Here is a 26,595-nt window from a genome sequence, read left to right as displayed (position 1 = left end):
TAAACTGCCATCGAGTGCATTTCATATTGTGTGGCATGCAGCAAATTTCAGCGCCTCAGTAGCCCCTTCCCCCATCCAAAAAAAAAAAGAGGAACAGAACCCCGGATGAAGATGAAGAAACTTTTCCTTGTCAGTCTAAGCGTTGGCAAAGTTTGCGGTCGGATATTGTTTGGCAAGCATTTAGCACATTAAACTAACTTTTCAGGCCGATGGTGTCGATGATATGGAGCGAATATAAATTGGTTTTCCAAAAAGTTCTTTCCATTTGCCATTTACATAATGGAAAACAACATGGGAATTAGTTCCAGGCCTGCCGATCTATGCTTCCAATTTGTAATTTTCCATTAAAACTTGAAATGAGGTATTGGTACAGGTAGCGAGCAAATATATTATAACTTTTAATAGGCCACTATGTGCCTTTTGGCTTCAGAAGTCCCTTGGATCGCAAATACCTCACAATGAACGGCGTGATGCCCAATGTGATGCTGATTCTGGCAGGTGCAAAGATTTTGTGAACGGCAAAGGCCACAACAAAGGTGCTTCCTGTGGCAACTTTCTCCGCAAACGCCGACGAACCCATTCCGAGGTATTCCAGTACGGGCACCAGGTTTATTCCACAGGACGCCAGTGCATAAAAGCCCCCAAGAGAAATGACTGAAATGACCACATGAAAGACCACAATGGTTGCTCCATATTCCTTGAATGCCCGCTTCAGTTGTTCTTTTTTACTCAACTTTAAGGTGGTTGCGGTCTCCGTGGATGCGGATTCGGTACTATAGTTTTCTTTAAAGCATCCTCCGTGGCTCATCCAGTTCATGTTTTGGGATGAACATTTGTATTCCTGTGTTCCTTTGATTGAAATGGCCTTTTTAGTTCCTGATATGTAGCTTCGCATCAGCGCGCCCGAGTAAAAGAGATGAACAGGTGAAATCGTCTTCAGTTGATTAAAGCCATAAGGCAAACGGGCTGCAAGAAGCACACATGTTATCCCCGACTTTGGGAACATTTTTTCGTAGTTTGAAGGGAATCCCAGATTTGATCTGTGTACGAAAAAACTAAGAAGCCTTGAATGACTTTTAAACGAAGTAGTACATGATGACGAGTATTTCAGCATAAATCGTAATCAAAACGTAATGTCATGAAAGTCCCTCTTATCTATTACGTAGCACAACGTTTTCCCCTTGTTATAATTCCATCCCCTTTTCCAAACGTGTACGTGCATAATTAGCTGGCTATGTAGTAATGCCCCCCGTAATGATATAAATTCATTATACCCGTGACGCCCCTGCTTTTGTCACCCCTCTCGCGCTCCCATAAACAGTTCAGCGTGGCCATAAAGTTTTTCCAAAAGTCGTTGCTCCTTTTTCCTTATTTGATTAAAATGCAATTAGCCATGAGGGGTTGAAAGGGATATATGTACTCTACAAAAAAGGGAGCTGCTTCCATGACATCAGCTAAAGAATATTGGCTTTTTGGGAGAGAACCAACCCCGTTTCTGGATACTGCTGTAAAGTGCGTTGAACTGGTGCCAAGTGGGAACGCCCCACTGAACTACTTTGCACCATATTGGCTACTGCCAAAAAGTCTGAGCACGTGCTGAATGCGGATTGCTGAACAGATCTATGCGGCGCCATTGCAACAGACTAATACACAGAAAAAAAATCCAAGTGTGCTAATAATGTGTTCCAGAGAAAAAAAGTATAGGTTTCCTTTAAATCGCCTTCAAATCGAATGTTATTAAAAATGGTCTGAAATCTTAATTACTTTTGATTTAACATGTTAGGCGTACACATATTTTTCAAAGTGTACTGAGTCGAGGTCATGGAAAATCTAATTGAAGGGAAATCAAGCGGATGGGGCGCACACCATCTGGAGTAATTTGTGTGCAGAGAGCGTCTTTTCGGATTTTGCACTTAATTACGCGTTTTCTCTTTCCTTACAGGATCCGGCCACAACGCGCATTCCCCGCCTGGATGGCGTCTCCCGCCTTCCAAAGCCGAGTACTTTTGGCCTGGCCAGCAGCAGTGGCAGCACCACCAATAGAACGACCACCAACGGCACCACCACCACCAGCACCACCCAGCACATACGACCACCGACGAGCGCACCCAAGGCCACGCAAATATTCCGAGCACCCGGCGATCCTGGAAAGCCCCGACCCGCTAGCTCGTATGCCCCATCTTCAGCCGCTCTGCGGGATTTGGGCAGCAGTCTGAAGAAGAGCGCCAGTGGGGAGCGGATAAACAATGCGGTGAGCCTGCTTAGCAAGAGGACCACCACCGTCCTGAAGAAGTACTTCAGTCCCAAATCAAGCGCAAGGGCAACTGCAGTGATGTCCAGTCAGTGCGACATGACCAGCTCTCTGCCAGTTACTCCACTTCCGGTGGGGAAGCGCGGAATGGTGGCAAACGATCAGTTGATCAGCAGCACGCCGATGCCTCTCTTGAGATCGGAGACCTTTGTATGCGAGGACGAGGAGCAATCGAATCGAATGAAACTGGAGAGCACTCGATTGTCCACCTTTGGACGAACCATGGACATTGAGTCACCAGTGCCAAATGAAAACAAAGTTCTGATCAGAGACGGCACGAGAATTATGAAGGGTTCACCCTCGGCGGATATCACTCAAATAGTGAGACCCACTCAGAAAACACCAGTGATGACATTCTGCTCATTGGATACCACTCATGAAATGACAGTGTGTTCCAGAAATAACGCTACACACTCCATAAACTCGTCGGCAATAATGGGTAGAACAATGCCAGTTATTCCAGCCAAGGATACCACCAGAACAATCTCTGCCAATGCTTCGGGACTTGGAAATCTTACAAAAGTTGTGGAGGGTGTTGGAAATATCACCAAAACTTTGGAGGGAGTTGGAAATATCACTAAAACGTTTAAGGGAGCTGGAGATCTCACCAAAACGGTTGGAAAAGAATATAGTATAAGTAAGACTTTTGATGTGGCAGCGAATTGCACTCAAACATTTACAAGAGGAGTAAATCTCACAAGGACACTGAATGATAAGAAAGAAGAATTCTCTAGGACAATAGACAAAGGACGAAGTACTACAAAAACCATAGAAACTGAACAAAATGTAACCACAACAATAGACTCAGCATCCAATCCTAGAAATTTCATTGATAGAGGAGCGACTTTGACGAGTCAAAATGCGAATCTAACAAAGTCCGTCATTGAACCAGGTGACTTCACAAAGGTAATCCACCAAGGAGCCAATTTAACCCTAAGCATGGATCAGTTACCCCTGCTGGAACACATATCCATGCCATCTGGCTTGGACATTCTGAGTTCCAAGTGTACCGGCAACATTGAGAAACTGGACCAGGAAACGGACGACACGCTGGACGTGACGTTAACCAGTTTGGCGCCGGACAAGACCAACATGAAGTTGCCGTTGAACTCCACGCTCAACACAGAAAGATTGCTGGACATCAGTGCGTTGCAATCGCCAAGGCACATCCAGTTGTTGAACCTAACCCAGGAACTGGAGAGAGGAACTCCAAGCAGGCTCCACCTTCAGGCGGGAAGAAGATCCATTCCCCAGCACTCGCTACTGTGCCTATCCCCCCAGTCGGCTACCACAACGCCACATGGAATGAGGATAATGGGTCAGGCCACTCCTCAGCCAGTTCATCTACTATCACCTCTGTTGAAGCAGGCACAAAGTGCCCTGGTTTTGCCCACTCGAACGCCGGATGGTGACCTCACCATGGATGGCAATGGAGCTCTGGAGAGTACCCTGACTTCCACATCGGTTAGAGGACGAACCCGTTACAGTTTCGGCCTGGATTTGCCGGACACCACGCTGGACTGCTCCATCGAACTGGTGGACAACTCGTTTTCCTCCTCAACCCAACTGCAGCAATTGCAACAGCAGCTCTTGAAGAAGCAGAGCTCTTTCGATCTGGACGAGAGCTTGGGTATTCTTACGCCAGATCAGATGAAGGATTTCCTGGACTCGCCACACAACAATCTTATGCACAATCTGGAAATGGTCAGGATGCATCATCCGAATCTCTTGCAGTTGAGGATGGAGCAGACCCCATCGCCGGAAGAACTACCTCTGGATCCCATTGAGATTAAGTCCGAGATTGTCAAGCAGGTTGAGGCGTCCCAAAACCAGGTGAACACCTCCCAGCACTCGAAGCTGAGCAACAGCTTCATAACGAGCGTGACCAGTGTAACCAGTTTGGATACGGGCTACCAGGGCGACGGCGAGATGTCGCGGCCCGCTTCCCGGGGAGCTTGCGATCACTCGCCGAGCAATGGACCCCATTTGGGCCGAGTGAGTCGCCAGCCCAGCTTCCCTCCCCCAAATCCGGCTCCCTTGAGGCGTCAGGATCCCATGACAGACTCGGATTTCTTCACCGAATCCGACGCGGACGATGTTCTGCATCGCGGCGATCGCCGTGCCCAGGTGATCGATGGCCAGTTGTATGGTCCGGACATGATGCAACCGAGTGCCTCGGTGCCCCAGATGGAGGACTCCTGCATGGAGTCGTCGGGTATTTTCACGGACGTCGAGAACCGCTGCGACGAGGAGATGCGGCAGCCGGAACTCGAGTTGGATGTCGACATGGACATGTCGCCAGATGACTCCTCGCAGACGATGCGTAAGGGTGAGATATAATCATTATATAGTTACGAAGGTTGATCTTGTTAACTAATATGTATGCATACTTCTAAAGAGCGCGTCCGATGCTAATGGCCTCTCTCTCTCTCTCTCTCTGCCTCCTCCTAGGTCAAGGTCAGCCCACTCCCACCCAACTGCAGCAGCAGCAGCAGAATCAGCTGGCCCCCCAACAGCGCCCGCCCAGCAGCTGTCTCTCCTCCTCCTCGGCGGCCACCACGCTCTCTCAGTCGCTCTCCAACCGCACCTCGTACTGCAGCGTCGACGGCGGCAGCGCCCGAAGTTTTTGCGGCGACGAAGCTTTCGCAGCGGGACGATCGACGATGACGACGGCGGCAGCGGCAGCGGCGGCGCTCTCAGTTCAGAAAACCACCTCGCCGCGTCCACACGCATCGCTTTCGTCGCTCTGCACGGTGGAGAATTTCCGCGGCTCCGTTTCCTCGAACTCATCGATCGCCTCGCCCAAGTCGTGCAAGTCATCGGTTACCAAAACCTCTGCGTGCAAATCGCGCGTTTTGAAATCGCCAAAAACGCCAAAATCCCCAAAATCACCCAAATCGCCGCTAAATCGCAAGGCGCACACCCCAAACAAATGGGATGCCGTGATGAATAAGATCGCTAGCAATAAGTCTCTGATCAAGACAAACTACAACGATGTAAAGTCAAAGGTGTCGACCACACGGATCATGACCCCGGCTTCCGGTTCGAGTCCGGTTTCCGGTTCCGGTTCCGGTTCGGGTTCCGTTTCACGTACCGTCTCGAGTCCGCGGGCCAGTCCCAGTGTGAGTGCCAGTGCCCGGCGTTCGCCCTCGGCCACGCCCAAAGTGCCGCCCAAGATGCTTCTGGCCAAGCGATCGAGCAGCAGCAGTAACAGCAGCATCAGCAAGGCCAATGCCACGCCCTCGCCGCCCCCACACGCGACCCCGCCAACACGGCAGCCACTGGATAAAGGCTCAGTTGGCGCCGGGTCAGTGGGTGGTGGTGGCGTCCGAGCGGGGAAGACACCCAAGTCGCCCACCTCCCCCACCACGCCCACATCGCCGCCCGCCAAGAGACTCCAGTCGAGCCTCGTCAGCCGGTAAGTCAACACATATGGGAGATACTAGGGAGTTTTAGACTAGGGAAAGATAATGGTGTGACAAGCAGCTCCAACGTTTATGGGCATGTAGACCTAGACCTTTAGAAAATTTAAAATATATCATTATAAATCGATCTATCACAGAAGGGCATTCGTATCCCCCATGACCCAAAGTTTCTTCTTCGTTGCCTTAAGCATATCTCTTCCATACTTTCTTATCGCGATGGGAGAGCATACCAACCTTATCAATATTCTTTCTTATCACACCAGCCTTTGCTGATGGTCTTTTCGCGTCTGTTCTGGGTGCTCCACATTTCGAGGCAGTTTCGATAGGCCAATCGAGGGGCCATTTACACACCTGTCTTAGCCAGCTCCTAATGAGTTCAGGGTCGTTTGGCTTGTACAGCGCGTCGAGTAGATAGCGTATATTGCACCCAGGTCTTAAATAATTCATCATGCATTTCGATTCACTTTGAAATTCAATGAGATATGAGCGAGGAATAAATGAGTAGTTGTGGAAAATGAGAAATGGGGCATGCCTATCGCCCCTTACTATCTGAACTTTCTCAAAAGGTGCAAATATATTTGCTACATCTCAGTGTGACGTCACTGGTCGGTGTGAGCAAATAAATAAATAAACAGGCCCGAATAGGCTTAATTAGATGGGTAATTTATCGAATTGCGTAGGAAGTAAGCAGACTAAATCCAAATACACATTAATTAGTTTCCACTTAGATTGAGTGAATTATTCAACAGCGCAGAGAAAATTAAGTGCGTAGTTTATTAAACTAGTGCCGTGAGTATGAAACATTTAAGCACGAATTAGTTGAATGAGTATAGGAATCTGTATGGATTCCTACATGGAGCGAACTACCCATGCTAATTTCACAGCTTTTGCGCTGTTTCGTCATGTGGACACAAATCGCTTGCGGTTGTTGAAATGATAATTTCGGTTCCCGAGGTGCATGCATTATACAAATTAAGACCAAAGTCACACAAACAAACGGGCGAGTTTAATACCACCAGAGTTTGACTTTTCAACAGGGGGTTGAGTGCCGAAAGCAACCCACAAATGGTTCACAGACCCAAGAAGGCAGAACGAATTTCCATTTAAATATATACATTTTTGTTTTGGCTGAGGTCTTTCCTGTTTTGTTATTTTTCTCGCAGTTCAGCTAACATGCAAAACATTTTCAATTACAAATTTTCCCAACGCAGCGGCAGGTTAAAGTAAACAGCTTACAAATTAACAAAGCCCAGCCAAAGTTTGTCTCTAAAAATTATCATCTTTCGTCTACGGTTTTGTTGTACTTTTATTTACATGACGAACGCCCATAAAAATGCATTAGATAAGAGATTTTCATCTTGGATTAGCCACGATTCGGGGAATTACATGTAGTTGCTAGTTACTTGCCTTTTTTTTAACCACGAGTTTTCCTTAATTTCAATCTGATGTCTATTATTTGAACAAGCCAAAGCCGCAAGGCAAAATATGTACGTATATATAGGGGTACTAAAATACATATTTATCATCTGAGCCGGCAATAACAAACCGAGCAATGTGAATGTATCTTTGAGTATGTGTTTTGTTTGACTCTCGATTCCGATTCCGACTTCGATTCCGTTGAGCGTGAGTGTGTGAAAAACGCCCAAGCTCAAGCTCAAAGCGAGTTAATTTGAGTCAACTGGTATGCTAATATATGTGCGTTTGAATATCCATACAGCCAAGGTGTGGAAGTAGCTTTGATTTTTATTTTGAATTGCATTTGTCGGCGAATTACGTAAATTCGTGTATTGTTCGCCAGTAATGAGAGAATTTGTGGTGCCGAGAATACAAATGGAGTGGAATTTTAAGCGAGGTTTCGGCTTTAGTTATTTAAATGGAAATTAAACGCGAGTCTTTAAAGTGGCATTGATAATGTGATATACTGTACGTTATTTCCATTAGTTAAATTCTGGAATAGTAACTAAGCTTATGCAAATTAGTATAAATAAAAGTATAAAGTAATGCACATCACATCATTCAATAAACATGAGACAGTTTTTTATTTATAATAATTGTAGAACAAAGCAAAAAACAATGTATAATAGTTGTCTTTTATATATTGTTTGCATTTGTAAATTCAAATTGTTGAGTAAATATGATTTTTAAAATGATTCATTTTACAACGAAATATAAGTTTAAAAAACAGTGAGATCATGTAAGCTACGACTTTCATCATCTACTGGGGAACAATAAACATCACATGCTTATTTCAAAGAATTAATTTACAACCGAAGTTTAGGTACACGCAAACAATTTTTAATTCGAGAAAAAAGCTGACAAAAATAAAGCAAATAAACGGAAAATACCTCAGCACCATCCAAACGAACACATGTTATCAGCCATGGAGAACAACGTGTAACTTGTAGATAAACAAAGCAAGGAGTCCAAAGCTGGCCCAAAAAAATATCATAAATTTCGACAAGGTCAACAGAATACTAGCAATTAGATAGGCACACGAAAAAATTACGGCCTCCGGATATCAAAAACTTCAAACTCAAACTCGGCCACCAAAATGCAAATATTGGTTTAAGGTCTAGAAATAGATGGGGCATTTCCTCTCCTTGGGATCAAAAATAAAAACTGCAGAGTGATGAAAACTTGGCTGGGGGAAATCAAATTGGAAATCGAACATTAGTCAGGTCTGGGCTTCAGCATAAAAACAATTTCTGCCTTGTAAGCGGATTCATTAACACGTGCATGTGAAACTTTTTGGTATTTCAATGCTTTTTTCAGCCAGTTAAAGATTTTATGTTGAGAAGTCATAAAACAAACGTCCGATAAGCTACATAAAAAGAAAAATTTGATATTTTTTTTACTCAGCATTGACCCATTGTCGTACGGCTAAACTAAACCGTCAAGACATTTGAAATCATTTTTAACAAAGCCGAGCGGCATAAGTTTTATGTATATTGCCCTACGGTAATAAAATAGTTTTCTCGCCGTGCATTCATTAACATCCATCAGATAAAACTGTCTATATTGTGTTTACGACTTTGACCTTTCGCAATGATATGGTAGTTTAACTCTAATGACGTCGGCGATTGTCTCTGCCTCTTCGATAAAATAGCCATAAATGTCATGGTGTTATTAATAAAAGTTGCCCATCACACTCAATTGGATTCGCCGTTGATTGCGATGCGATGCGATTGCAAGAAATGGCATGGAAGTGGCTTATAAAGTCGTTTCCATCTGGAAAAAGTCGGTCCCGACTTTAATTCGCATAAAATAAAACTGTCAGATATTCAGACACACTTTTTGAGGCGGTCTTAAGTCTGGTGGCAAATATTGTGACAAGTGTCATGAGGGCTGTCAACACTGTGCACTCCCATTTAACGCCCACAAAAATAAAAGCGCGGTCTGTTTTAATTGAAAATGCAACCAGTTTCGTTTCGGCTAGTTTAAAGTTTAAATCATATTATGTAACATTTTGCCGGCAACCGTAACAAGAAAAGTTGTGTATACAAAAAAAGGTAAACTTGTTTGCAAACAACAAGAAAAAGTGCGAAAGGTGGGAAAGTCGTGTTCGTTCTGTGGGCTCTTCATTTTGTTTACCCTTTTAATAAACAATTTTTCCGTTTACACAGCGGGGGCCATTCATAAATGCTTAATGTGATTAAGAAACTAATGTTTATAAATATGAAATTAGCTGCCTATGGGCAAGCAAATAAAGATACATTTTTTGCACGGACTTGGCAGCCGAACAATATATGAATTTGAATATTTTGATACTCTCGAGAATCCAGTTTACAAATGAAATAAAGTCGACAATATTTATGAGCTTCGAGAAAACCAGTATTCGAATTGCTCAGAATAATTAAACGATTCTGAGAACAATTTTTATTGCCGGTAATTGTTCATTCTTTTGATCATGAACGAAAGTTTCGCCATCAAAGTAGATTTTATAAAGAACAGAATAAAAAATGAAAATGGGTACTGAACAACACTAAATACTTAATTAAACATAGCTCAATTTCATTTATGTTTACTTAAGGCCTTATACTGATTGGCCAAATCTAAAACGCAAAATATCTGCGCAGCAAGACTTGGAACACATGTTTGTCGATTGTGATCTAAAAGTTAAACATCTTCTGAGTATGGGTGAATTATAATAAATAATTAAGACTTAGCTTGTTGCCAACCACCAATGATTCCATTATAGCCGAACAACAATACGAATGGGAATTCACAGACCGTGTTAAATGTTAAATTTTTGATTGACAACAAATGCTGTTAAAGTTTGAAGCTCGCAGTGCTAATTGGCAGCCCAATTGTTCTGCGGCTATGCCAAAATTAAATACAAACCCCAAGAGTTTCAAAGTGTCCAAAGTTAACAAGCAACTAGTTGAGTAAATTTACAATTTACGTGTGAACTTATCCCCTTGCAAAAATGGCCGAAAGTGTGGTTAAGCTGTTGTTTGCCATTGCAAATTGTACAAGAGAAAAACCAACAAAGGAGTTTCAAAAGTTGAGAAACCCATCCAGCTAAATGGTAATGAGTTGCCATCGGTCTGGTTTATAATACCTTATCTCCTGACCCTGAACTTGGCCAGAAAGTTGAGCTCACCAGTCGAATCAAATCGGGGTACAGCCAATTAGGCGTTGCCTGAATATTTATGCGCTAATCAATGATCGGCTCATTTTTACGAGTATTTCTGGCTCAATGAAATAAATTTCCAAAATCCGGAGAGAGAGCAGCCCATTTAGGGGTTTGGTGGGAAATTTATTGTTCGCCAGAGTTGTGAACCCAAAGTCCACGACCCCAAACACTTCCCCTTTGGCCTTTTGATGAGTGACACTTTTTGGGTGTGAAATGTGGCCAAAATGTGCAGGAACAAGCTGGAAGGCCATAAATCATTATTATAGTGACAACTTGAATATTTTGGTTGGGTGATTTTAAGAATGAAAACAAAAGAACTTTACATACATTTTGTTGCAGATTAAATTGCATGGTATTCAGCAGTTTTCAAGAAAACAATTTAAATCGAGCTGCATGTTTAATTTATTTCAATAAACTTGCCAATATAAATTATTCTCTGTCAATACTCAGCTTCAAATGGACTTATAAAATGCGTCAAAGAAGTCGTTCAGCCTCATTTTTATTTCGCCAGCCTAACAAATGGCAAAGCTGATTGGGTTGACCCCAAAAATGGTAGAAATGTCTTGGGCTCGAAGTTCTAATGGAACACAATAAATCTCTCGGCCACATTTACATTTAGGCGCTGTAACGAGTTTCACAAACGGGCGAGGCTTTTGTTTCATATGATTTTTGTGTATTATTATTTTCAAAAGGTTTCCATTCCGATGGATTCAGATCCGAGGTCGCTCGGGGGTCCGCTATTAATGAATTAAACAAGTTTTGTGCCTTGTGGCAGATTTGAGCAATGTGTTACGGGTCAAACATAAAGTTGTTAGCCCATGGAGATTGAAACCAGAACGCACCCAATACTGAAATTCCCAGCAAAAGGTTTTGTGGCGAGGGGCAACTCAATCGAGCGAAACCGAATCAAATGGTCAATCAGAATTAATGAAATTGCTGCATGCAAATCGCAAATCGCAGCTTTTGTTGCATTTTGACGTCAATTAAGCGTTTCATTCAGACCACCATTCTATCGGATTTCCCCTTGGCAGCCGGCAATGCCTTTAGAATTTTTATTTACGCTCGTTGAATATCGCCACCCGGCCATTTTGAGTTTTGCATTTTGCGAATTTGCATTAACAATTCATGCCAATTTTCAGCTATATTTTCCCTGTTGGTTTTCAGCTCTACAGAGTAATTACGAGTGCGAGTGGTGGGGAATTTACAATTTTACAAGTTTCGGCTTCTTCGTTGAGTGTGCAAGAAACAGCAAATTTGAAATTGTAATGAAGTTGGTTTTTGCGGCGGCCAAAGTTTTCCAGTAGCTAGAGAAAATTGTTTATTAGCTGCTGGGCGGGGCGAAGGGGGAGGTGCCAGGCAAGGTTGCCAGTCAGTATAAATTATAAGTGAGAATTCAAAAAATATTACGCAGTTGAAGGCTGTATAGTTGAATTAACGAAACTTAATTAAAAACAGCTTCTTTAAGCTAATTTAAAGTCTCATGAAATGTATACCGTAGATATCAAGTGTGTGTCGTCAATTTACAAACTACAAATTTACAATACTACAAACAAAATGCGATTATAAATTTTAGTTGGTGGTACATAATTTCTTAGTGACACCTTTACAATCAAACACATCTTTGCTGATGAGAGCTTTGAAATCGCCTTTAAATTAGATTTCCATTGCAGGAAATTGGATTTGCGGGGAAATTGCCTTTGCTGGCATTAACTATTCATAAATCAAAATGTGCTTTCAACATTTAACTCATTTCTACGATAAGATCCACTTTTCTCAGTCCCTCTATTTGCCTTGTGCTAATTAATTTGAAATATGTGTCACTTCGTCTGGTTTACTTTGGTGTTTTTGTCTTTGTTGGCCAGACGGGGCACATTAATATGTAATTAGCAGCAAATGACCTCAATTTTTGCGGAGGGCTTGCCTTTGGCAGCCAGGAAAGTACTCTCTCTGGATTGGGATGATGAAAGTCCCACGTGTCCAATGGCATTTGATGGCGTTTTAAGTGCCACCGAATGAACAGCTGAGTAATGCTGCCCTGCGGCATTCGTTGCTCATCATCGACATCATCATTTCATACTATATAGCCCGAATTGAGGTTCCATAAAAAAAGTGGAAGGAATACCTCCAAAACCATAAATTTATGTGAGCGTGGCAAACAAATTGCCTTCCGTATGGAAATTATTGCGTGTGTGCAGCCAAATAAAGTAGGAAATAGACGGTGGAATGGAAAAGTTGGAAAATCGTTGAGGCAGCGGGTGGGAAACTGAGGGAAGAACGCACAGGAATCGACGACAAATCATGAATTTGTCAAGGCACATCAGCAAGCTGGAAATACCTGAAAATACACCCATGACACGTGAGCATTTACACAATCCACGTTAAGTCACCAGTCGTATGCACAGCAAATGTTAAATGGTTCTTTTAAATATTAAAAAAAAATATATTTGCTCTTAACATTTCACACAGAAGAACCACAACTAATTAACTGTGTACTTTTTGGTGCATGATATAGGTATTTATTTATTTAAAGACAATCCCAAAGAGATCGAAAGTTTGTCCGTGTGCTTAAATAAGAAGCCGAAGTCAGTTGACTTAACCCATGACATGTGTCGCTTGTTTTGACCCCCTTAACACCACTTTGCCTCGCTTTTTGCCAGCTTATTTCTTTATTGATTTCTGAGTGTTGAAAGATTTTCCTTTTCCTTGGGGCTTTGGCAACATTTTGACTGCCATTAAAGTTCATTAAATCGCTGGCATGCGATTTTTCTCACACGTTTCGTAATGTCGATGGGAAAATTGTATGTGGCAATCGTCTGGCGATTTTAATTTGTCGCCTTCTTTTCGATTTATCTGTGCTTAGGGGAAAATGTTTTACAAGTTGGTGAAATTTCTCGGCATTTTCGTTGCGTTGTCTTCTTGAGTTTTTCCCGATGATTTTTGATTAATTGCCCCTCGCTGCCCGAAAGCGATTTAAGTTTTTGTCTTTGCTTCTGTTCGCTTCTTTATAAATTGGATATTAACTAATGAGCTTAAGTGATTTGGTTTCCGTTTTGTTGTTTGGGCATTGTGAAAGTATCAGAGTTGAAGAAAAATGTATTTACGCTGTGTGTGTTCTATAGAAAGGGAAAATTAAGTTGCTGTTGATGTGCGCGTGGGAATTACGAAAGTCATTCATGGTTGCATCAGGTAAGCCATCAATGGTTTATATAAATAACTGATTCATTTTATTTTGGTAATTCAATTTTAAAGGGATACTACGGTAAATTTAATGCACAATTACAAGTCGAAATTAATATGGTTGATGTGTAATCCATTAACTCAAAGCGCACCTACCCCAATTTCAATTTCGCTTAAACGCCCACAAATCTCTATATGATATCTATTTGCCCATATCAGTGGCCAGTGGACTTCAAAGCGATTTTCAGCCAGCCACTTAGACGCCCATCAAAATGTTCCGACTTGTTAAAATAAAACGGGGAATAGAAATGAGAATTGCTTGGCCCACAAGCAGGGCACAATGCCGGGTATTACACTATACAGACAAATAATTCCAACTCATGAATCACATGACTTATTTATAAACGACACCAGCGGCCCATCTATCCGCGGCACTAACTCAACAAAACTCAACCCAGCGCAGCCCAAACTCTATTTTTGCCCGATTTTCTCGCTCGATAGACCCGGCAAAAAATAAAAAACCGGCCATGGGAATAAAAAAAAAGTTTCGGTGGCCGAAAGAGCAGCAAACATCATCGGTAGTACGGAATCATCTATCCCAACTAATGCAACAAAAAACAAAACAAGCGAAATTAGTTCAAATTCTATATTTAAAAGTAGGACTGTCGGCAAAATGTTGCTGCATCTTCAGCTCCACCGCTTTTCCGTCGCTTTTCCAAACGAAGCGCAACGCCGTGGAAAACACTTGTTTCGCTTTTCGTCTTTTTCGAAATTCGAAAGCAACACGAATTTTGTTCCACGGTGTTTTTGAGTGGATGTGGCAACATCCGCAAGGTGAAGAGAACGCCAGCAAACATACGATTTTTATAGATAAAATAAAATTCCCAAAATATTATTTATTATAAAATATGTATTAGTGTCTTACATGTATATCAGAATGTGGTTTGATATTCACAGAGAGTGCAGTACTGAAGTTTTATTTATTTTGTAGTATCAATCTTCAAGATGTTTGATGATTTTAAAGGATCAAAAGCTTAAATCCCTGAAGATTATATTATAATTTTCCTTTTGATTATTATACAAACGAAAGCGTATTTTCAAGTGGCTTAGGCCAAACTTTAATCAGAGCTCGACTATCTTTTGTTCCAGTATTCTTTATCTCGCCGCAGAAATCTCCATTGAAAGAGTTGTTGAAATTTTTACGCTCAGCTTCGTCCATTGTACATGGATGGAAAATATTGGGGGGCACTCGAGCAAAACGGCGCCGGTTGCCGAGGCCCAGAATCAATTAGGTTTTTGCTTTGTATCCAAAGTTGGCCACTTCCCCATGGAAAGAGCTCGATTTAAGCAAACTTTTTGTACATCAATTAATACATTTATGCATGTTTTTAATGGACACTTTTAGCGTTTCTGGGATTTCCGTTTTGCGGTTCCAGTTGAGTGCGCTAATGTGCTAAATTCTGCTCGAAAACCATTTCACATTGCTCGAACTTGGCTCTTGTTATACCCGTTACTCTTAGAGTAAAAGGGTATACTAGATTCGTTGAAAAGTATGTAACAGACAGAAGTAAGCGCCCAAACCGCCAAAAACTGTGCACTGTTTATAAATCTTGTAAATTTCTATAGATTTGCAAAAAACTCTTTGCCACGCACACACTTTCAACAAATTTTTAAGTTTATTTTTATTTTATTATTCATTTCATTGAAAATGTTTCTCGTTTGCACTTTCACTAGCTGAGTAAAGGGTATCTGATAGTCGGGGAACTCGACTATAGCAGTCTATCTTGTTTTTGTTTGCACTCAAAAACGAAAAATGTATGCGTTCTCTTTGGAAAACAAACAATTTGGAGAATAACAATAATTCTTACAACGAATAGACCGAGTGGAAAAATGTAATATTTGGCTAGATCGCTATTTATACAGCAATTCTTCAGTTGACCGCAATTTGAACGAATATGAATTTTAATGTTTTGCTGGCTCCTGCTATGCGATCATAAATTTTTGAATGAAAGCAAGACCTTGGGGAATATGATGTCATTTCGGTATTTATGACTGCCTGTTTCCTGTTTGATTTTGGATTTTGTAATTTTGAACAAAGTTACAGAACTTCCAGTGATCCACATTCAAGTGTCAAATAGCTGTAAGAAAATTAGAACATACACTCTAATTAAAACAGACACGAAGACAGCGATAGATCTTACTCGAACACCCCGACAAATGACGACTGTAGACGAAATACCGCCATGGAGAAGCAGCATTTACATTTCTTATCGGACAGTCACTTCAATTTGCACATTTCTGCGCATCGTCGGCTTTCTGTGAAGTATCTATCTCAATCATTGAATCAACGAGCATAGCGTGCTGCCTTCCCATCCAACATTTCCAGCTATTTGCAATGGTTTCCTAACCCCAATGCTATTGTAAGCCATATCCCACTGCCCATATATGACACAACCTGTTGCAGTATGGAAGAAAAAGTGTGGCACTGCCAATGAGCAGGTTGTCAGCCAGCCAGTCTATATGCCCATCTATGAGTCGGAGTCATTAGACTTGGGTAACAAGTGGGAGTGCTGGTTGGTAATACCCCTTCCGGAGAGGGGTCTTTGCTATTTGGTAATTCTTTTGAGACCGCTAAGCAAAGTCTGACAAACTGATCAAACAGAATGTGGTAAACAAAAGTGTAATTGTTTGAATAACTACTCTACAATATTCGGGTTTATATATATACCATACCAATAGACTCAGTATCATAACCGAATCCCATTTAAAGCCAACTCGTATCGTGCGAAATTAGCTGGATTGTGTAGTAGATCTAATTGAAGTGAGCCACTTCTACTTCCTGCCACTTGAACAGATTTATGCCCACTCCACCTTCGCTATGACTGCCATTAGAGCTCCTTAGTGCTCGGATGGAGTGTCTCCGGCTCCATGGCGACCACTTTGGAGCACTGTACTCCAGTTGAGTGTCGTTATTGTTTCCATCTACCATTTACCATTGTCTGCGGTCTGCGACGACATCAAATGCAGCTAATGTTCATTAATATATCATGCGTTAAACAAAAGCTGCGTGTTTGCCGCGATTCTCGTCTGGCTTGGTCGGTTAGATTGCAACTCTCATTGTGCTTCACTCTTGAAGTTGTCAGTCGGGTTATGTTGTCACTAAAGAGCATTTCATTTGAGTCAAGTAAATTGATTTTTTTAAACGTATTACTTAACGTTTTATTTTGCTGCACATTACTCCAAATTCCCCTTCACTGTTTGATGTCTTTTTTAGGAGAGGGTCGACCAATTAGATGCCAGCATAATTTAAAACAAAGGGTCACCTAGTTACGTTCGAGAACAAAAGAATTGATTAATTAGAATTTTCGCAAGATAAAAGCCGTGTATATATATTTGCAAGATCTCGCATAATGAACTCATTGTGCCGCTCTCCGCAAAGGAAGTGAACAATTTAATTATTCTACATTTGCAGAAGATTCTTTTGAGGTTAAGAGGGCAACCGCGAAGTGCAATCACTGCCAGTCGCTTTCAATGGCCATTAAACCAAATTGGCATAGCAAAGTGAAAGTATGCAAAGAGATAAATATGCAATGTTTCAAAGAGAGTATAAACTTCTATTGAAATTGTGGGGTTTCAATTGGGCATGCATGAAAATAAAACCAATTTTGCGGATTTAAGTACACTTCGTATTGGTATAACCACTAGAAATGTTCTATGTACTGGGCATGCAATCCCAATTATCTAGGTAATGCAACGGAAGTCGGTGGGGAACACGGTGTTTTGGGGGATAAATCCCTCAAACGTTTGGATTCCACAATGCCACTGCCATCTTCTTGTAGAACGAACAAACAAAGCTGAGTGCAAACAGAGCTGCAACTGCAATTAAGTTTAATGGAAGCTCATTAAGAGTACGAATTGTTTCTGCTCCAACTGGAGTCGAGGGAGATGGCAAACAGTTGCATAATGTATTCAGATGCATATTGTACGTATGTATATGCAACTGGCCAGTGGACTGCAGATGGATGCATGCCAGAGCAATAACGACGAATTATTGAGGAAGCTGCAATTCGAAGTTGCCGCTTGCTGGCAAAGAGAGGAAGTCGCCTAATTGCCCCGTCGATTTTTCTTTTCACTTCTTGCATTTGCCAAAGGCCAAAGATCAATTGCTGACCTGGCCCAGTGCCATCAAATAATAAATAGCAAAAAAAAAAAACCTGGAAAATGCAGCTTAGTTGTCAGAATTTTTATGGATTTTGTCATGGCTCTTAATGTCGACTATGTCCTTGTTGCTGTGGCAATTAAAATGCAGCCAGTGGCATCTATTCGCAGAAAAAAAAAAAACTGGAATTAATTGTCAGCTTGTAAAAGTGAACATTTACAAGTGTCGCACGAAAAGAGGGAAACGAAATCGCTCAGGGCATTTTGCAATAAACACCTGATTCAGGTGATGACAGAGAAGTTTCATGAAATTAAGATTTAAAATTATTCCAAGTACTGAAAAAGAGTATTCTTTGATTCTGCAGTCAGAAAGCTACTGATAAAGTGGCTCTTTATATTTGTACTCAACCTTTTTTATAAAACGCGTAAAATATAAAAACATTTCAATCTCAAGTATATGACAATAAATAAAACATCTTGGCAAAAAGAAGGGAATGCTGGCCCTAATGGTCCTGATGACAGGAGGTGTTGGGGTATGCTTGAACCGCAATCGTCCTGGCCAGAAAACTGCCTTCAAAGCGATGACGACATCGGTGAATGGGTAAGCGTATTTTCCCAGCCCAAAGTGCTGGCAACTGAGATGCCTAGGTGTGTTCTCAGCAGGTGGAAATTTGGGGTGGAGCTTTGCCTTTGCCTGTGACATTTCCCCAGAGCAAAAGGGAATTCTATGGGACTGTCAGTGCACTTTGAGATACCCATTCAAATGGGGGTATATCCGAATAGAGAGACTTTTCAAGCTCACCCAAATAGTGTATTAATTTAATTCCAATTTCGCTAATTGAATTTCAGCTTGAAGTATTTTTGTATGCATAATATTCGTGAATCGACAAGTGCTTAAATCGCTTACTTGTCTCCTCTCTGATTTTCATTATTGTCTTCCCTCTGATTTTCATTAAAGTCTCGACATTTGCATTTCATTAATAATGCACTTTAATTACAAACCATCGCAGTTGCAACTGCTCCTCAGCTTTTGCACTTGTGGTCGGAATGGCGATGATATAATAAATATTTATAACAACGTCACGGGATTAAGGCAAAGGAACAGCCCCATCGGATCGTTGCTATTTAAAAATTTACACTCTGTTTATAAGGCGGATAATGCCAATAGCGCCCTCTCTTTCTGCCAGCCTCTAGCCGACTCTTTCTGTTTAATCGATTCTCTCACTCGATTTCCGTCAGTGTTCAACGCTTCAGCGAATTCTTCAGCGTGTCGATGGGTTCGTTTCACGTTTTGCATAATTAAATCTATTTACCGCCCAGTCGCCGACTTTCCACCCGCCTTTCCCTGGACTTTGATAATGCCTCAAAACTCCACATTTGTAACTTGCACTTGCTAACTGGACTGATGAACTTGTTTCCTACTTCAGCCTTCTCTGGCGGAAATGTTCGCTTTTCTTGGGGGATTGGCTTTTAGTTATTTCTTTGCATTGGCCAAGGCGGCGCCTTAAATGGTGACACAGAAAGCAAACCTTGGCAGTGAAAATAAAGTATTGCCGGTAAACAATGTTCGCTGCAGAAACTCCGAATGACTTGGCATAGTTTTCGCAGAGAAATTGATTTCTGTTCGCTTTTATTTTCTTTGTGCACGGGGCTTTTTGCCGACAAAAATTAAGTATTCTGAAGTAATGTTTATTTAGAAGGTGGGAAAGTGGCGTGCTAAAAACACGAAAAAAAATTGCGTTGACCAATGGCTTGTCATTGTTGAATTTATTTATACATTTTCAATCAAGCAGTAATGCCATTTTGATGTTTGTGAAATACCCTCCTTAATCAAAATGAAATTATTACTTGATGATAGTACATACACTTAACATCTTGCAGGAACTGATAGTTCATGCAGCATAAAGAATTCGCGCTGTTAGCTGTCTGCTAATCCGAAACTTTCCGGTCCGTCATTCAATTATGGGAGTTACGTTGGCATTTTTAATAACCACTTTTCGACTTTCACTTCGCTGGATATCGAAAGAGATAACTAGGTCCTTATCCACGCCCATTGAAGCCCCTGCGTTGTCGTATAAGCCACAATAGTTGGGTGCCGAGAAGACGGTGACCAACTGGCGTTTGGCAAAGAACTCGTAACCATCCTCCACCACCTGATGGGCACGACACACCAGATCGAAGTCATTCTTTTGCAGAAACCTCTCGATGACATCGCGCCCATAGAGGTAGCTAACACCCCGATCACTCGGTGTCCAGCCGAAACCATAGCGGTCCGGATCGCTCCAGACCAGATCGCATAGCAGACCCGTATCGGGAACTTCTGTGGGACGGGCAATCGATTTGATATTGTTGAGCTCCTTCAGCTGCGGACTCAGTCCGCCGTGGCAGCAGAAGATGCGATGGGAAATGATGGCTGCCACGGGCATGCAATTGTAGCAATCGACAAAGGTTTTCCACAGCTTCACCGTATAGCGCCGCTTGCACTCGTCGTAGAATCCATAGACTCGATTCACCGCCTGCGATTCGTGATTTCCGCGCAATAGGTAAATGTGCTTTGGGAACTTGACGCGCAGCGCCAAGAGCATGGTGATCGTTTCCACCGAGTTCTTTCCCCTGTCCACGTAATCCCCGAGAAATAGATAGCGTGTCTGCGGCGGGTATCCGCACTGATCGAGGATTTTCAGCAGATCCTGATACTGCCCGTGTATGTCGCCCACAACTCTTACGGGTGCCGGAACATCGAGCAGCATGGGCTCGTCCAGGAAAAGTTCCCGTGCCAGGGTGCAAAGTGTGTTCACTTCTGCCTCCAACAAATGAAGCCTTTGCATCTTCGAGCGTCGGAAACTCTTCAATCGATTGATCAAATCATTCAGATTCAGGACGATTGGCAGTCGGTAGTCACTATCCCCTTCGCTGTTCATCTGCCCAGCGACATCCAGAGCCTGCAGTGTCCACATGGGTGAAAACAAGTGTATTTTTGAAAAATAAAAACTGACAGAAAAGAAAAAGCTAGTAAAATATATTAAATCAGCAATAGGCATTTATCATTACATTAATTAAAATTTAAGCAATGCCTACGATTGCATTTGCCCACATCAACAACTCGTTATAATTGCCATTAATGCGACAAGAAATTAAAATTAACGATTTTCCGATATGTCCAGCAGTTGCCGGAAAACGAGTAAATAAATATGAATGAAAAATGTCTTTTGGCTGCTGCGACGAACGACAAATCAACTTTTTGCTTTAGCAGGATGAGCGTAAAAATTATAGTTATGTTGTTGGCAAGCGGAAACGCAGTTGGTACTGCTAATTCCTTTTAGCCACTCTCGTTTTTTTTTTCTGCGGTTTCCTGCTGAAATTTTTCTCTTTTTGTAAAGTTTTCAATTAGCGAGCTGTCGACGGAAGTCGTAAGTAAAAAATGCAAGCGAAAAAATAGTTGAACAGCGGCGACGAAAAGGAAATTTCACCCACTTAACGGAAAGGAGCGGTGCATAAATTTGACGCGTCTTCCAATTGATTTTCCAATTTTCACCTGCTTTGTTTGTTTGTGTTTTGTGATTGCTCAGCGACGCTTGAAGAATGTTTGCAATAATTTCACAGCTTTGTGAATTTTCCAGTGCCGTCGCTGCGTTGCAAAGTTTTCAGATTGTTGAAAAGGCTACGGAAAATGCGAAAATTATGGTTGAAAAGAAGAAAATCGTTGACCGGTTGAAAGAGTTAGCATTCGTTATGCGCATAATTTCGGCGAACTAATTTTATGTTTATTCACCAAACGACTGTTGAGTAATTAATTTGAAATCGTAGCTAATGGTTGTTCACTGTCTTTCCTTACAGTGGGCGCTCGTACAGCAAGGACAGCCACAAGAGTTCGCACAGCGACTTGAGTTTGATGTGCAATGGCTCATCATCCCGGCCAACGAACTCTGCGTCTGGAAGCGGATCGCCAAAGCTATTGGCAAACACTCAATTGCGTAAGTATATTATAATATTTATTATATTTCATTATTGCATCATGTAGTAAAATATGAATATATTTAGTTTCGCTTACCTGACCACCAATTTTTGTGACCCAAACTAATGATCTTAAAGTAGAAAATTCGTATGTAGAGTGGCATTTCATTTAGTTAGGTGTTTGCTAAATTAACATTAAATTAAATGAAATGCTAAATTAAATAAAGTTTTCTACAAAATTTTGCATATCAACACGAAAACACATATAATTTAATATGAAAACCCAAAAGTATGCTTCACAATTCAAAACTTCTGATCGCACTTGGTAAACTTTCTTGCGCACAAGCGGTTCAAAGCAGTGCAGCCAAGCAGTGAATGTTGCAGCAACATGCATAGTATAGTGCACCACAACCAGATAAACGAAACTATCTCTCACCGCAAATAAACTTGGATGTCTCGAGCCAAACTTCGAAACTGCTAAGTAGAATGCTCAAAGTTTTAAGCCGCGAACCGGCTTTTCATCGACCACCAAGCGGCTGCACACGTAAGAGTTCCGTTTAATGGCGAAGAGCGCGATTTCGTGAGCGTTGAAGTTGTAGATACAAATGTATCTGGTGTCGTCGATAAAACGGCATTTGGCTTTTGCCTACAGTTTGCTTTTCGCCGCTGTCTCTTCAGTTGACGGCGGGTTTTCAATGCTAACGTGTGCCGCTCGCTCTCCGTTCTTCGCATTTTTCGTGTTCTTCGTGATCTCGATTAGATCGCGTTTCGTGATCGAGAGGGAAAATAATTACCGAAATTGGTCATGAAACAAGGCCCAAAGTGTTTTGTGTGATAGTGATGGATCAAAAATCAATCATTGAGTGTTATCTATAGTCCATTGAAACTACAAATTGCTGGTCAGACTCTTCACATAAATGATTCATAGTTTCCACATAAAATGATTCCCCTTTAAAGCCTTTTTTGCACCCCTAAACTCGGTTTTACCTTTATGTTAACCCCGTCTGTGAAACAGGTTTTCCAGCTTTTTCATAGAATGCCGGTTGACTGGGGTTTTTATTTATTTCCAAATTGTGTGTAAAATGGTTTCAGCTGAAACAAAAGCATCGTCTGGCATTTCCAGACTCACTTTTGACCACCGAAACCTGAAACCCATCCAACCACCTTCGACTGCATTATTCATTTGGTCTTATTTCTTTGCTCTTGACGTCATCTCTGTGTATTTCAATTTGGTATTTATTTCGCTTTTTACTTGTTGACACTGGATACCCAAAGAATATAAAAAGCATACAGAATTTCCAGAGTGAAAATCGCATTAGCTTGGAAGGCCAATCAATCAATCAGTGGGTGCTCCCTCCTTTCACTACATTTTTCTTCCCAACCCGACAAAGAATTCTTCTGGGCTTCTGCTGGCCATAAATTATGTTGGTCGTAATCAGTTTTGTTACAGTTTGTGCCTTGGCTTTCTCACGAACTTTTGCGAAGCCGCAAAATACCTCCGTCTCTTTCTCCTCGTCTCTATAGACCCGATTACCGTTAGCTTTTGTCTAGGAGAAGAATCCGCCAGGCGAAAAAAAGGGGTGGGGAGAAGAGTTCATTTACCTATGGCAGTTGAAAACGTGCTTCTCGTCGCAGCTTGGGGATCAAACTTCATCGGCATTCAATTGGAAGCTCTGAAAGGCTTCTACTTACCAAGCTACCTTTGTCCAGCTGCCAAAGTTTCGCGAAGTGTAATCCCATAATGAATGGCTACGTCGGGGGTGATGGGATGAATATAATGATGCCGTGGTATAAGCCTCTCTGGACGTTGATTTGGGTGTGCGGAACATTACAATGAGATCACCTCAGCACCTGGTGACATCAGAGGAATGGAAGATTAAAGATTCGCTTCTCGTTTGCTGGCTAAGTACACATAGTTGGCAAATGCGGATTACTTTAAATAAATTTATATAGTTGTTTGGCTGTGCTCAATTCTTTATGACTGACGAAGGGAACTAGTTTAGCTAAAGACTCCAAAGCTTACTTGTAAATCATTAAGTTTAGAATGAATTCTGAGTAGCAGCTTCGGTGTAAGATCGTAAAGTCCAAGACTATTAAATCACTTATCCGCTTATGTTATTACGGAAATCATCAGTGGGAAATGGTCAGTAGGCGTAACCAACCGTTTCCACACAGAGGAATCTCACTAATGTTCTATATCCGTAGTGTCAGCTCAACGGATATTATCCCTATATGGTTGGGTATGCTTAAGACCTTATTTATGGGTTTCGAACTTCATGGCATGGTGGGGTATTCTAGACTCTCTTACCTCCAAAGACGACACCTGTTTCCGGCCGTATCTACTGGTTTCGATCGGGCATCGGGCATCTTTTTGAGTCCACTCCGCCGTTGGCTCTGATTTTCCACAACTGGCTGCTGTGGCTATAATTTCCATCAAACAGTCGACAGTTCTCGTTGGTTTGTTGTTAGAAAACAGGCGGTTGGCATCTGTGTGCATTTCTCTTAGTCTTTCATCTGAGTGTTTGTGCGGCATGAACGACTCTTTCTTAATTTTCACTTGACGTGCTGGCATGCTTTTGTGCTTTTTTCTACATTATTATCATATTTGCATTTTTTCTGCATCTCTCTGTCTGCTCGGCTTGTCGTTGTCCGTCGTCTCCTCTCTTTGCCGTGCATTAAATTATTATTTACTGTGTACAGTGGGGCCACGGTGGGGAAGATGATACTCCTGGGGCTCGGTCGCGGCTTCAGCTTTTGTCTCTGCACTGGAAACAATATTGGCAGAGTTTTCAGTCTTTAATGTTAAAATTAACCTTTTGGTTAAAGGTAAAAATCTCTATCTGCAATATTGGAAGCCTTGTGAATCCTTTATAATTCAAAAATGGAAACGAAAGTAGATTAAACTTCATAAAAGAACATATTCCTATTCAATATTAAATTGATAGAAATTATAGTTTTCTGTGTATCTGTGCTTAAAGCGCGCGCTCTTTAACTATTTTTTTCATTTATTTTGCTCTACCTCACCCTATCTCCCTTTCACTCTCTCTTTCTCTCTGTCTCCCTCTTGCTATGGCGCTTAATAATTATGTGGGAAATTGCAAAATAATGCTAGACAGAAATATTTCTTGTATTTCTTTCATTTTCTGTGCTTTGTGTGTTTCGTTTCGTTTTACTTTTGTGTTTTCGTTTTTTTTTTCATTTTCCATTCGCTGTTTTTGTATAATTCGCTTAACTATGCGAGAAAGTGTTGTGGGCGTTATGTTGTAAAAATTATGCTGCAAATATCAGCAGCAAAAAACTGCAACACCGCCGACCAAAGAAACTAAAAATGAAATGCATTCAAATGGCATTGCGGCTGCTATTCAATTTGCCAACATTGTGAAGTAAAGTTTGCGCAAGGGAAAAATGAATTTCCATTTCTTAGCGCAAGGCAGTTATCTAAAGAAAAAATTTCCGCCACTTAGTCTATTTTCTTTCATTCAAAAAAGTTTCACATCTTATTCTTTACCAAAGAAATGAAAGTTTGATACCTACATCTATAATAGTAGATTAAATCGCATTGACCAGCTGATCCCCATAACTTTCCAATTCCTTAAAGTCCTATACCTTTTGGCCATAATGCGATTACCATAATTGCATGGAACACCCAAAAAATTGTTACCTTTTCCGATTCAAGTGCAAGCTCACCTCAGGAACAAGGTACAAACAACAAAAATGTATCTTTAGATGGCTGTCAACTTTCACTTGATATTTTTCGATCGATGCAATCGGAAGGTGTATTGTCAGTTTTTTGACTTTGTTATGTTTTTTTTGCATAATTTCCCATGACTCTCGTTGTTGAATAAGAAACGAAGGCGAAACACTTTTCATTTTGCCATAATGAAGCGCCTATATGCCGCGAACATCATGTGCCTGCCAATCACAAATGCCAAAAATGGTCAGAAATCAGCTGTTTGTGCCGGCCAAACAAATTTCAACTGGTCACTGAACCATTTCCATTCAGAGAGCTAGCCAAATTGATCAAAAAACTGGGCTGCCGATGTGTTGATAATGTTAACGAAGATTGAATCGGCTGGCGTTGTTATAGTTGCATGTACCACATATCGCATTTCAATTCTAGCGTGTCGAGTATTGTGCTGCTGTCAGTTTTTAACGAGCTGTTAAAACAAAAGTAAAATTGAGAAAAATAGAGCAGTTTATGATAAGGTTAACTAGACACTTTGTTGAATGGCTGTGTTAAAGTCAATCGGAAAACAAGTAATAAGTTTCAGGTTAATTGATTTTGTATATATATTCATATATTCATGTGTTTCCTGGAACTAAAACTACCTAAATAAATTGTAGCTGTCCAACTCTACCACTCTTTTTATAGGGTATTTTCTTGGTCATTTCCCATTGGCTTTTTCATCCCCAGAATCACCTGCATTTCGTGCTTGATTGATCGCAGCATTTAAAGCCGAACGTTGTCTTCTGCTGAGTTGTTAACGAGTGAAAGACAGGGAAATGAGATGAGACCCCCGAAGACCCGATGCTTTTAAGCTCTGCTCAAACAACATCAACTGGCTCACGCAATCGTGGCCAATTTACATATCGAACTAAGCCATTGAATGGCGGCACTTGGACTCGGCGAACCAAACGAGTCAATTGGCGGGTCTCGACTGGTCAAATGGATCCGCTCGTCGCGGAGTCATAAAGTGCATTTAGTGCTGAGTATTTGGCTTAATTCAATAAATTAATTGTGTCGTTAGACCCGCTCAACTTTTACCACACACTTCCTGCCGACCAAGCACGTAACTAGCGTCGCTAGAAAAACTATGGAATAAGTGCTACAAACCGACAATTGTCATTCAAATGGTTATTTAATCACCCAAGCCAAGGGCCCCGCGCTGGGCGCCAAATGTTTCTTTTTGGGGGTCGCACGTGCGGTCGCTTAG

At 41.6% G+C, this 26,595-nt stretch overlaps 3 protein-coding genes across 5 annotated transcripts in view; 1 reads left to right on the top strand and 2 right to left on the bottom strand.

The window, feature by feature from the left end:
* The window catches only part of LOC6541384 (protein MLP1), a 71,737-nt gene that overhangs the window by 15,020 nt on the left and 30,122 nt on the right, over positions 1–26,595 (top strand). The window contains exons 2-4 of one of the 3 annotated variants that reach the window (XM_026978580.1): positions 1,943–4,634; positions 4,763–5,729; positions 21,545–21,681. In XM_026978580.1, coding sequence (XP_026834381.1) covers positions 1,943–4,634; positions 4,763–5,729; positions 21,545–21,681 — 3,796 coding nt within the window. Of the gene's footprint in view, positions 1–1,942; positions 4,641–4,762; positions 5,730–21,544; positions 21,682–22,313; positions 22,561–26,595 lie in introns of those variants that run through there. The other 2 variants (XM_015159680.2, XM_026978581.1) reach the window with 2 other exon arrangements.
* Positions 363–1,083, bottom strand: LOC6541709 (protein FAM210B, mitochondrial). The gene has a single exon (XM_001968489.3). The coding sequence runs from the start codon at positions 1,004–1,006 to the stop codon at positions 410–412; it is 597 nt and encodes a 198-aa protein (XP_001968525.2). The 5' UTR covers positions 1,007–1,083; the 3' UTR covers positions 363–409.
* Positions 19,575–20,692, bottom strand: LOC6543194 (serine/threonine-protein phosphatase PP1). The gene has a single exon (XM_001968488.3). The coding sequence runs from the start codon at positions 20,662–20,664 to the stop codon at positions 19,660–19,662; it is 1,005 nt and encodes a 334-aa protein (XP_001968524.1). The 5' UTR covers positions 20,665–20,692; the 3' UTR covers positions 19,575–19,659.

Source organism: Drosophila erecta, unplaced genomic scaffold, assembly GCF_003286155.1.
Source record: "Drosophila erecta strain 14021-0224.00,06,07 unplaced genomic scaffold, DereRS2 tig00000055-arrow-pilon, whole genome shotgun sequence".
NCBI lineage: Eukaryota > Metazoa > Arthropoda > Insecta > Diptera > Drosophilidae > Drosophila > Drosophila erecta.
This window is presented reverse-complemented; position numbering and strand designations above follow the sequence as displayed.